At 49.3% G+C, this 12,458-nt stretch overlaps 1 protein-coding gene across 3 annotated transcripts in view; it reads left to right on the plus strand.

The window, feature by feature from the left end:
* RGS6 (regulator of G protein signaling 6) overlaps nt 1-12,458 on the plus strand; it is a 622,410-nt gene that overhangs the window by 565,857 nt on the left and 44,095 nt on the right. For all 3 annotated transcript variants that reach the window (XM_055538549.1, XM_055538551.1, XM_055538550.1), the window contains exons 14-15: nt 2,987-3,112; nt 11,430-11,616. In XM_055538549.1, the coding sequence (XP_055394524.1) occupies nt 2,987-3,112; nt 11,430-11,616 (313 nt within the window). The remainder of the gene's footprint in view (nt 1-2,986; nt 3,113-11,429; nt 11,617-12,458) is intronic.

Here is a 12,458-nt window from a genome sequence, read left to right on the forward strand (position 1 = left end):
TTTGTTGCTCGCCTCAACCCCTGGGTGGGGATAGTAAGAGCGCTTTTTATCCTCTGGAAAGCTGTTGAGTTTGATTCTGTGGCTTGAGTTTGAGAGAATCTAGGATCTGTCTTCTTGGCTCATTACAGAAAGCCCAGCCTGGAACTTTGGGAAAAAATCTTTCTTGGAATTCCTCATTGTTGGTGGCTCAAATGGTAAAGAATCTGCCTGCAATGTGGGAGATCTGGGTTTGATCCCTGGGTTGGGAAGATCCCCTAGAGGAGGGCATAGCAACCCACTCCAGTATTCTTGCCTGAGAAATTCCATGGAAGACATCATAAAAAAGTTTGTGTCTATTTTTAAAAAGAAGGGAAATTGGTGGATGTGATTGCTGTACACTGTGCTACAGTGCAGGGCTCACAGCTTAGTGCTTGCAGATAAAATGCACCTTCCTTACATCATTTGATGAGGCTACAGTGTAGTGGTTCTGAACCCTGTGGGCAAGAGCCTTTTAATGTGGCTAGCATTCATTCCACACCAACACACTTTCTGTTTCCACCTTCCGTCCTTGGCAACAGAGCTGCATGGGGAGCATATGTTTGGACTTGGGGAGTGAAGAGACGACTACTGTTGAGCTCCTGCAAAAAGCCTGAAAATGAATGGAATATTTTCTCCACCAGTTTTTGAAGTTTTCTTGTATCAACCAGATGACAATGAAACTGTTCTGTGTTGTGCTTAGTCACTCAGTTGTGCCCGATTCTTTGCAACCCCATGGACTATAGCCCGCCCCGGTTCCTCTGTCCATGGGGATTCTCCAGGCAAGAATACTGGAGTGGGATGTCATGCCCTCAATGACAATGAAGCTACATACTTCGTTATTTGGCTCTCCAGAGATATACCTTCACCACCCTAGAATTTAATATCATGCTTTTGACTTCTGTTGAAAGCATTTGATTCACGGACACATGCTGTTATCTCCCACTCAAGTGGTGGACCAGCAGTGGAATCTTAGCCCCACCTCAGACACACAGAATTGGAATTCCCAGCTTAACAAGATCCCTGAGTGATTTAAGTGCACATTAAACTCTGAGAAGTTTGCATGTTATGAAAAAACTCAAATGAACTTTTTGGCAATCCAATAGCTGTATGTAAAAGTTTCCTGCACTTTTTTTTTTTTAAATAAAGGTATCAGAAATATCATTCATTGTGCTTCAATGCTCCTTATGTAAAGACTTGTGAGACACTTCCTCTTATAATTCAATACTAGAGCAAAGGTTGTCTTTACTGACAAACTTACATATTACCTCTTTCAAACATTGAGAGTGGTGCAATCCATTCAAATCTCTTTTTATCTTGGCTCCAAGGAAGCTCTAAAAAATTTTTTTGTTCACTGGCAGTAGTTCCCCTAGCCTAGCTTTTCTGGTATAATAACCATCCCCTACTAAGACTTATCATCACTTGTTTTTATTACTATTCTTTCCTATATTTGGGTTTCCCTGGTAGCTCACTGGTAAAGAATCCACCTGCCAATACAGGAGACATGGGTTCAATCTCTGGGTTGGGAAGATCCCCTGAAGGAGGAAATGGCAACCCACTCCAGTATCCTTGCCTGAGAAATCCCATGGACAGTGGAACCTAGTGAGCTGCAGTCCATGGGGTCACAAAAGAGTTGGACATGACATAGCAACTAAATGACACCAACCAAGATTTACCATCACTTGTTCTTATTATCATACTTGCCTGTGTTTAAGGGTTTGGGGATTTTGTTATTGTTTTGATTTTGTAATTGTGTGTTCTTGTAAACCTCTGATTCTTTTTGGACCTAAATTAAACATCAATAAATCAATGGATATCAAAAAGGGGGGGGGATAAATATTGGTAGACCAGTGTGTCTCAGAGTTTAAGGTGCACTTAAATCACCCAGGGATCTTGCTAAGCTGTGGATTTCAATTCCACAGGTCTGAGATGGGTCCTGAGATTTCCACTGCTGGTCCACACACTACCACTTGAGTGAGAGATAGCAGTATATAGCTCATGAACTAGAAACCTATTGCTGCTAAAGAAGTCAGAGGAGTAAATGCAGCAAAGGAACTGTAAATGGAAAGAAGCGGAAGGAAATATTTTCATCTTCCAACACCAAATGAATAAGACCAACTAACTCTCTGTCCCCCCTCCCTACACTTTGGTTTGGAGAGAGTCCCATGGACATGAGGCAGCATGGCAAAGCTGAGGGCTGTGTTCTGGAACCACACTGTCTGGACTTGAGCCTCAACTCCATCCCTTCCTAGTGCGTCTTTGGGTAAATTGTCACTAGGCCTCAGTTTCCCTATCTGCAGAATGGGGACGGTGTTAGTACATTTTTCAGAGTAGTTTCAAGGACGCACTGAGTTAACAGGTGTGAAGGCTGGGAACGATGCCTGGACCATTGTAGACACTGTGCAGGTGGTGGTTAAATCAATGAATGGATGCAACATTCTGCTTCTAAGCACCTGTATTGGGTTTATCCTGGATGAGTTGATGTATTTCTGATCAGTTGAACATCACTTGGTTCTAAACTGGACTCTGTTTTTCCCCTGGGAATTGAGGAAGGGGCAGGAGGTGGGGGCAGCATCTTTGATGAAAGATCAGATTCACAAAGCATCCTCAGTTTTTAAGTGAAAAAAAATAAAATGGTGGAGTCAAGAGTTGGACCTATGACCGACAGGAGTGGCCCAGGGAAGCCAAATCAGTGGAGTTGTGGTATGTCCTGTAAGCAGCACTTGGCGAGCATCCCCTCAATGGGGCCTCTTTCAAACACCTTCTTTAAAGAGACTTTTACCCTTGGCTGATGTTGGTGTAAAAAAGTCTGCATTCAGGATTTGTACAGGTTTGATGGAATCTGTCACTTAAATGAGACATTTCCCTTTGGCCTGTGACAGCCAAATAAATTTGAGTTGTTGAAGAAACTTTGCCACAGGTTTCTGCCTGGTACTGATCACCTTTTAAACCTTTGTTCCCTCTCCCAAAGCAAAGAGCCCAGCCAGCAGCGAGTGAAGAGATGGGGCTTCTCTTTTGATGAGATCTTGAAGGACCAGGTGGGGCGGGACCAGTTTCTACGATTCCTGGAGTCGGAATTCAGTTCAGAAAACCTCAGGTACATCTCTCCAAGGTTTGAGTTGTGCGCAGAGTATCTGAAGAAATTTACATCATCAGTTTCCCTCCCCACCTCCCTTTCTCAGTCAAATGCTATGGCTCAAATTCAAATTCCAATTAATGTGGCCAAGGTTGGAGAACAAACTTTATGTTCAAGCTTTATTATCACTGGATGAGCACCCACCAACACCACAATTTTTGGTTCTTTAAATCCAGATGACATGTGTTCAAGCTATTGGAAACATGTCTTCAATAATAAGTCAATGGTCGAATGGATTTAATGACACCATCCTTACACTAAAACCATAAAACCATAGAGCTCCATGGCAGAAAGGGAGCTCAGAGACCTTTCCCTTTAAAACTTTCCAGTCTCTGGGGTCCTGAATACTTGACAGGCTAACCAGAAAAAAGAGGGGTCAGTGGGTTCACTTCAGAATTTCAAAAAGTCACAGTTAATACTGTTCAAGAACTGGAGACATAACTATAAAAGCTAATCAAAATATACTTTTCCTTTTGGGGGGAATTCTAGCAACTCCATGTAGTGGTTACTTTGGTCACTTGACACCAGTGAAAACATTGATTATTCTATTGATCTGTGAGTAATCAAGATGGGGAAAATGTACTAATGTGTTGATAGTTACTGTCTAGTAGAAAAAAAAAAACTTTTAAAACATGGGGTTCATTGTAAGAGAAAAGAAAGGGAGCTTGTAAAAAGGGGTAGGGATCATGGTCATGTAAAACTGAGTAACCTGGGATTTATTCAGGCTTTCATTGTATTAGATGTAGAAACAGAGACATACAGAAAATGTGACTTATCTAAGACCCTGACTCATCTTGGCCAAGTCTTGGCTTCTCAGTGGGTAAGATGGAAATCTCAGTGTTTTATTGGCACCAGGCTCTCTTTTACATACAAGGTTAATTCCCATCTTCCAATGGCATTTTTCCAAAGAGTGACTTTATTAATTTTTTTTTTACTTTAAAAAGACCATATGCTGTGAACAAAAGACTGTGTGCTATAGTGTTAATGTGCAAAATCCATGTTATATATTCGGAGTTGGAGACCATATCAGTCCCGTACATCAATCAAATGATATTTATCACACACCTATGCTGTCTCCAGCCCCCAAGAATCTGCTGAGGGGATGTAAGAAAGACAAGATGCATGATCTTTGCCTGTAGCAACCTTGTCGGTCCTTGAGAAAAACACACAAGAAATCCTTAAATCATTAAATGAATATAAATGAGTGTAAACTCTGAGAACCATTTTGGTAATGTTTTCAAAACATCCTACCAGAGTAGGCACATCATAAGCTGGGCTTTGAAGAGTGTACAAGATACTGATGTAGACAAGAAAGAGGGAGGGGGGCTGTTCTCAGCTGGAAGACCCTGAGAGCGGAGCTGTGGTGGGAGGACCCTCGCACACCACGCAGTCCTGGGAGGATGGGTAGATGCTGATTAACTGGAATAGCGAGGCCGTTCCAGGAGGCTGTGTACCTATTGTAAACCAGATAAGGTTGTATATCTGATTTCAGGTTATGACACAGAAGAGCTCTTTTCTTGTGCTAAGGCATTATTCTACACTTTGCTTCAATTCCTAATTGAGTATTTGTAATAGAAGGCTTGACTCTGGACCACTTTATCAGGATGGTACTCAGACCAGCCTCCTAGGCCGTGCCTGCAAATGTCCTGGGTGGGAAACCACCCCCTCTGTGGCCAGCATGCTGTGCCCAGGCAGACTCTGCATGACTAGTTCAGCCTCAAATCCCACCCTCAGCTTGGTCCCCATGAGCTAGCCCTGGGGGTTCTCCCCATGTTCCCTGCTCATCCCTGTCCATGGGGACCCCAAGATGGAGTGGTGTGTGGTTTGTGGTTTAGTCACGAAGTCATGTCCGACTCTGGGCAACCCCATGGACTGTAGCCAGGCTCCTCTGGAGTGCGTTGCCATTTCCTTCTCCAGGGGATCTTCCCCACTCAGGGATCGAACCTGGGTCTCCTGTATTACAGGCGGATTCTTTACCAACTGAGCTACTCCAAAAGCCCATGGAGCTGTATAGAGGCTCCCTTAACCTGGCTATTTCTCAGCCACCTGCACCATTGTGGAGATTTGGAAGGATGACCACAGCATCCTGGTCCTTGTGAGGGGCCCTGGGGTGAGAACATGAACTGGTTCAGCACTGCCTTGCCCAGTCTGAGTATAGCCAGGGCCATGAAATCTGCATGCATTTCAGGCCGGGAGCACACGGAGGAGGGTGTCCCTGGCAGGTGTCAGTGCCTCCTCCTGCCTTACCGCCTGTACTCTGTCAGTGCCTCGCTCCAGGAGGGCTGCAGTCAGTCCTGGGTGAGAGAGTGCATGTGAGCGGGTGTGAGTGCGCAGTAACTAATCTCCTCCCCCAGCGTGAATGCATAAATCCAGACTTAAAGAGGGTCCCTTGTGATCCGTGACAAGAGAGCGGATAAAGGAAATAGAACAACCTGAGATAAAAAGTATAGCCCAAGAGCTTCTAAAAATCCTCTCTGCAAGCCCAAATTCTACTTGTATGATATTCAGCATAATTGGATATATGGGGGAAGCTTGGTTTTAAATCACACTACTTTAGGACTCTTGGGTCACCTAGAACCAGGTCCTTTCCTCCCCCTCCATTTGCAGTCATTCCTGTGGCCACAGATACCAGCCTGGCGTCCGCTGTGACCCAGCTCCTGAAGGTGCAGAGTTGAATGCATCTCACCCCTCGCCCAGGGCATCCTCAGGGGGCCCTGTGGCTGCACCTCCCCTGTGGTCCCTGTGAAGGGTGGATGCCAGGGCCATGCCATGCAGCACAGCTCAAGGACACTGCCCATCTATGGCTGGCCATGCCGGGATGGTCCTTCCTCCCCCAGACTGGTCAAGCCCAGGCAGCTGGCCTTGGAGCAGGGGAGGGAAAGAGAGAGACTGACCGGGACTCAACTGGATCCACTGCAAAGGCTTCTCCATGTCTGTCTCCCCAAGCTCCTTTGCATCTCTCCAGTGAAAAGGGTACTTAGAGCGTGATGTGTTTGCATGATGCCTAGAAAAATCTTGCCAGCTCACCAGCCAAGTGGTTCAATCTCTGTCAGCACTTCAGAATACAGAGAAGAGGAGCCCCAAAGAGGCATAGGTGTTGCTCTCACCACAGCAAAAGGTCACCCTGGATCCTTTAAGGAAAGAGGTCTGTGGTCATACAAGTTGACATCTTCTTTCATCATTTTTTGGGGGGTGAGCCTGTGAGATGAGGGAGGGGCAATATCTCCAAGCACTGGAGGCCATGTGGCCAGGGCATCTGCCGTAGACAGCAGGGCTCATGGTTGTAGGCTGCTTGTAGGCTGAGCCCAGGGCTCCATTTGGATAGGGTGGGTACCCCCACGGGAGACAGCTGTTTGCTCAGAGCCTCTAGAATGCATGCAAGGTGGGACCTCCTGGTTCTGAAGCAGAGGGTCCCAAGGAATGGTCTGGCTTGGTTCTTCTCTTTTCTCTGTGTGATTTCCTAGAAGGGTGACAGGAACCCCTTGCCCCTTGCCACCTTTGCCCCCTCTCTTGCACAACAAATCTTTTTTTTTTTTTTTTGGTTGTGCCGAGAGGCACGCAGGATCTTAGCTCCTGGGCCAGGGATCAAACCCACGCCCCCTGCCATGGAAGCACAGAGTCTCAGCCACCAGACCACCAGGGAAGTTCTACGACCTGCACAAGTCTTCATCCTCCCTGACTGGACCACCACTGCCTCTCGGCAGGGCACGAGTTAAAAATCAAAACCTGCAGCCAAGAGTGTCCCCCGTACATTTTTTATGAGCTGTAACGTCTCCTGAGAGAACGTGGTTGTTCTTCTAACCTGCAGATTGATTATCCTGGTTCCACACAGTGTCAGCTGAAGGGAGAAGCAATTAAAGAGAGCGCAGGAGTGTTAGCAGTTTGTCCTGGAGCGCTCCAGCCTCCCAGTTGCCCCGAGTCCTAGGAAGACCCCGGGAGGTGGGCCAGGCCCGGTGGGCTTCCCCGAGAACCGAACACATGGTTCATGGGGACAGAGGTGCTCACACGGCACTCGGACAACCTGTGGCATTTGGGCCACTGCCCTGCGAACGTCGCTCAGCTCAGGTAGCGCTGCTGGTGGTGAGATCCCAGCCCAAGCAGAGACCAAGTCAAGTGGCAGCAGTTGTTCCTGAGTCTCTCTTGGCCAGCAGAGGGCACAGAGGCCCTTCCTTCTGCGTGGATCTGGCTTTTCCCGGGAACAAACGAAAAGCTGGGTTTTTCTAACACATGACAATCCTAGTTGATGAGAAGATAGGTAAGCAAGGAACCAGGGCCTGGCCAGACCTCCTGGAAGGACGGAGTGCCGCCCGCTGCTTCATGGTTCCCCTTGTTGCAGCCAGCCTTGAGGAGGAGACCCCAATCCATGTCAGCACCCCGGCCCCGCGGGAGACAGAAGGCCAGCTGGGGCAGCCCTGGACGGCCCTCAAGTCCCATCCCCAGCTGCTTGGTCCGGGGTGGGGGGGCGTTCTGAGCCCAGGCTGCCTCCCTGAGAAGGCCAGTTGCCCCCCCACTGGCATTCCTAAGCCAATGACATGGATCGGATGTCGGCCCTGGGCTGCCTCCCCTGACTCTGCTGACTCCGGCAAAGCAGGACAGGTGATCTCCCTGGTACCCGCGCATCCGCCTGGCCTGCCAGTCGTGACAGCCCTTCTGCCTCCAGAAGCCACGGAGGCTAATGCAGGGTGGGTGGATCCGGGGCCGCTGACAGTCTCTCCTCCCTGCTGGCGTCCTGGAGAAGCAGTGGTACCTGTGGGCTTGTGATAAGAGTGGGACTGGCGCAGGCCTCAGTGGGCCTTCCATCTGTCTGTAAGAGATGGCGAGGGGCACTTCTAGGGCTCTTTTGAGGGGAAGGTGGCCGGGCAGCCAGGGCTCAGGGCCCCCAGCTCAGGCCCGTGGGCTCACAGATGGCCAATACAAACCAAGCCTGTGAAAGTGAAAGTCGCTCAGTCATGTCCAACTCTTCGCGACCCCACGGACTATACAGTCCATGGAATTCTCCAGGCCAGAATACTGGAGTGGGTGGGTAGCCTTTCCCTTCTCCAGGGGATCTTCCCAACCCAGGAATCGAGCCCAGGACTCCCACATTGCAGGCGGATTCTTTACCAGCTGAGCCACAAGGGAAACCAAGCCTGTACTGAATTTCAAACTGGCACAAAGGTTCTTCGAAGCCAGTGATGGGAAACACGTATGGGATGTCAGGATAGGGTTGTGACGGCATTTTTACTGTCACCTGAGAGAGATAAGGCAGCTCATCTCCAAGGCAGATGGAAGGCCGAGAGGGTCCCCATGCGTGCAGGGAGAGAAGACTGCTGTCTGGGGGGTGTCATCCCTCTTCCTTTCCGTCCTCCCCATCCCTGTCCTCCCCTCAGCTCCTCCTTCTGTTTCTCCTCCTCCAACATGCCTGTTGTTTCTTTTTATACTTTTTTTTTTAATTCTTGGTTTTATATGATAAAGGGAACCTTTTGATTTTTTGTGTATAAAAGTTGATTAAATTTGATTCAGAAATTTCCCTTCCCACCCTCCCCAGACTTCTCTATACCCAGCTGACTGATGTGCATTAATGTGGCTCCCAACTCATTCTGCTGAAAGGACCGCTGAGGCCTCAGGAACCATGGGGAGCCTGCAGCTTTCAGAAGCTGCAGGGACCTCGGGGCCTCCCCAGAGCTCCATCTCAGAGCAGACTGAGATAAGGGACAGAAGGTGACATCCACATGACCCTGACTGAGGCATCAGGAAATCACCCAGGTGTCCTCATTTGTATGAGAAATTGCAGAGTCCGGTAGGCTTGGGATGGACGCTGGCCCAAAGGAGTTGCTTCCAGCCCAGGACTTAGCCAGAAGTGACTCCCTAGGGCTGCCAGGGACTCACGAAGCTGCACGTCAGTCCTCCTTCCAGGCCTTCCAAAAACCAACACTAGCTCCTCTCTTTAGAGCCGATTTCTTAAATTTTACCTGCCCATCAAACATGGTCCTCTGGGAGAAGAAAGCCTTTGTAGGTTCTGTCTTCACCAGCTGACCATTTTCACTTGAAAGCACTCGGCCACCTCCTTCATTTCATGGCAGACCTTGGTGGGTGTGGGGGGGGCAGAGAGTCCAAGGGAACCTTAGGGAATGGCCAAGGGGGTAGACGAGACCCCCTCCTCCCAGCTGAGCTTCAAAGACCCTTCTGAACAACTGAACAGTTAACAGCCCCCTTTGAACTCTGCCCAACTCCCTCCCCGCTCCACAACCACCACCAGTCTGGACTCTGGTTAAAGACTGGCTACTGTTTCCCTCTCCCTGGGTAGCCAGAGGACATGATTACGAAAGACCTGACATGAGCAGAAAGAGAGAGGGCTGGTGTTAAAGGGCAAGTGAGGCCAACATCAGTGGCAGGAGCCCCAGGCCTCACCTCCCAGGCCCCTCCCGACCTGTGGTCACCATGAGGCTGCCCCTACAGCACCCACCCACGGGGCCTGAGAGTAGTGCAGAGTTACACCGGGATGGGACATGCTCAGACCCATCCACATACCCCTCCCCCTGCTCTGTACCCACGAGCCAGGAGGAGAGAGAGGCCCAGAAAGATACAGCGATGCCAAGAGGGCAGCACAGCTGGGAGCAGGACTTCCTCATCTTCCGGTTGAGTGAAGCCGTCAAGACTCCTCCCTGCCTCTTGGTCTTGGCGAGGAAACCATGAGGGTTTTCTTTAGCGAGATCATCAGAATCCCAAATGGTACAGCAGGGGGAGAGTTGGAGCTCACAGAGCTGGTGTCTCGCACAAACACAGACCCACACGCCGAGACCACTCCCCCCGGCCCCGCCCCCCAGTCTTCTTTCTTGGTGGAAATGAAGCTACGTTACCCGAGTTGGCCACTGGGTGGCACCGTTAGGCCATGCACATGGCTCCACGCACTTCTCTGAACAGCAACAGAAAAACATGCTTAACCTTTAAAAAAAAAAAGAGTGCCTCTTACTTTGGGTGAAATTCGATGACAGATTGAATGCACCTTCCTCCATGTCATGGTTCAGCTTCTCTTGTTCCTGCCCTTTCGTTGACTTGAGTATGTGTGATTCCCGTGGCTGCAGGAACCACACAGCCAGGGACCTGTCCTCTCGTCTCATTGATGGGGAAACTGGCCTGTTTTGTTCACAGGACAGAAAATATGCCACCCAGACCTGAGTCCTGCTGAAATCCCTCTCCAGGGTTGCCTTGGGAACCATCGTCACGACCCAGGGAGCTGTTGTCCAAGCTTTGGCCCTGGCTGCTGCTGTTCTCAGCAGAAAAGAGCTCACAGTGCACGCCCAGCCCTCCAGCACCATGCAGATGCTGAGGGATTCATGAGAGGCAAATATAGTCATGAACAGGAGGCTTCTCTCTCCAGCAGTCCCTGGAGAATCTTTTGTAGAGGGATCCCCGATATACGTCCCTTCAGCTTTTTTCCAGATGAGCCCACCTGAAATCCAACAGACATTTTATGAGCACCTGTGCTGTGCTGTGCTTAGTCGCTCAGTTGTGTCCAACTCTTTGCAACCCCGTGGACAGAGAAGCCTGGCGGGCTACAGTCCAAGCCCAGTCCTTGCCTGGATTCTCCAGGCAAGAATACTGGAGCGGGTTGCCATGCCCTCCTCTGGGGAACGTGCCGAACACCATGCCCACATTAATGCTGCAAATAGGCTCAGTTTCTTCATCAACAGCATGTATGGCTGGGTCCTTCCAGCTCAAATATTCTTAATGGCTCCAAGATACTATTGCTTCTGGGATCTTTCTTTCATTTGAATACCTCCAACAGATCCCCACCAGATATGGAAAAGGGACTCACATTGTCTGGGTCGTGGCTTCTATGTCAAACAGTGGTTCTCTCCCAAGGGTGAATTTACCTCCCAGAAGACATTCAGTAATGCCCAGAAACTTTCTGGTTGTCACAGGGCGGGGAGGATGCCCCTGGCATCTGATGGGTCAAACCCAAAGATATTTCTATGTACAGGGCGACTCTTACAACAGAGAATTATCCAGCCCAAAATGGCAACAGTACCGAGGCTGAAAAACCTTGAGGTAGAGAGATAAAAATCTCTTTTTGGTAACCAGAAGCAAGGCAATCTTCTAACATACATTTAGTGCAATGATGGAGCATCTTTGTATTCTCAGCAGTCCCTGCAGCCTTCATGACCTGGGACATGGCTACTGGGACAGCTAGGGGACAAAGAGTGAGTGCCATGGGATGTCAGTTCCGGGACCACGTCCAACAGAGCAGCTACTGACGGAGCCCCTGGAACGAACTGTCCTTGTGCTTCTGTTTCAGGTTCTGGTTGGCAGTCCAGGATCTCAAGAAACAGCCCCTCCAGGATGTGGCCAGGAGGGTGGAAGAAATCTGGCAAGAGTTTCTGGCTCCCGGGGCCCCAAGCGCAATCAACCTGGATTCTCACAGCTATGAGATAACCAGTCAGAACGTCAAGGATGGAGGGAGATACACATTCGAAGATGCCCAGGTTTGCTCATCTCATCAAACATTTCTGTCCCAAGATGTTCATGTGTCAGCTCCACTACCCCACTCCTTGAACACACATCCGAGGTGTCATATGTAGTTATAATCTCAGCCTTTATTTATGAGGCCATCAATGGGGACCATTCCAGGTGGATGCACAGTGCAATTCCAGGAGGACTGCTTTCCTAAATGAGTTATGTTATTACGTAGAAATAGAAATTTACCATTATGTGTATGTCTTTTCCAGGAAAATCTCAGAAGTGTTTTACAAAACCCAAAGTCCTATAGTAAGTCATAGTAAAATCTGGAAAGTAGAGCACAGCATCAGCAAAGTGGGGAGAGTGGGCTCGAGGGCCAGGGGTCAAGACCATGCTCATAACCACCACCCTGCACTGTGACCGCCAATCCCGCAGTGATGTTTGGGGAACACGTCTGAATTCCATGCCGTGTGCCATGTGATGAGATACCATCAGAAACAGACCAAAGCCCCTGCCCTGGAGGAAGTTAAAGGCTAGTGGGAGAGAAAGGCAGGGAAACAGGCAATGTCACCAATAAGTGAATGAGCTCTGGGGTGTAAGGAACCAATGAGTTGGCGGGCAGGGGGGTGACAGGGAAGGACGCACGACTCTGCACAGCACCGTTAGCACACAGATGCTGGTGAAGCTGGTGGAAGAAACAGAAGCCACCCTAAACGGCAAGCTTAACTTGAGGGCTGGGAGACGCCATCTCTAGAGATAAACATCAGATCCATTTCTCACTTCCTGGCCCCTAAATTTTGTTTCCTCCCACCATCCCACACCCGGTGATAGGGCTTAAGGTTTTGCTCTGTCTCCTCAGCCCTCTTCA

The sequence above is a fragment of the Bubalus kerabau genome, chromosome 10 (genome assembly GCF_029407905.1).
Source record: "Bubalus kerabau isolate K-KA32 ecotype Philippines breed swamp buffalo chromosome 10, PCC_UOA_SB_1v2, whole genome shotgun sequence".
Lineage (NCBI taxonomy): Eukaryota > Metazoa > Chordata > Mammalia > Artiodactyla > Bovidae > Bubalus > Bubalus kerabau.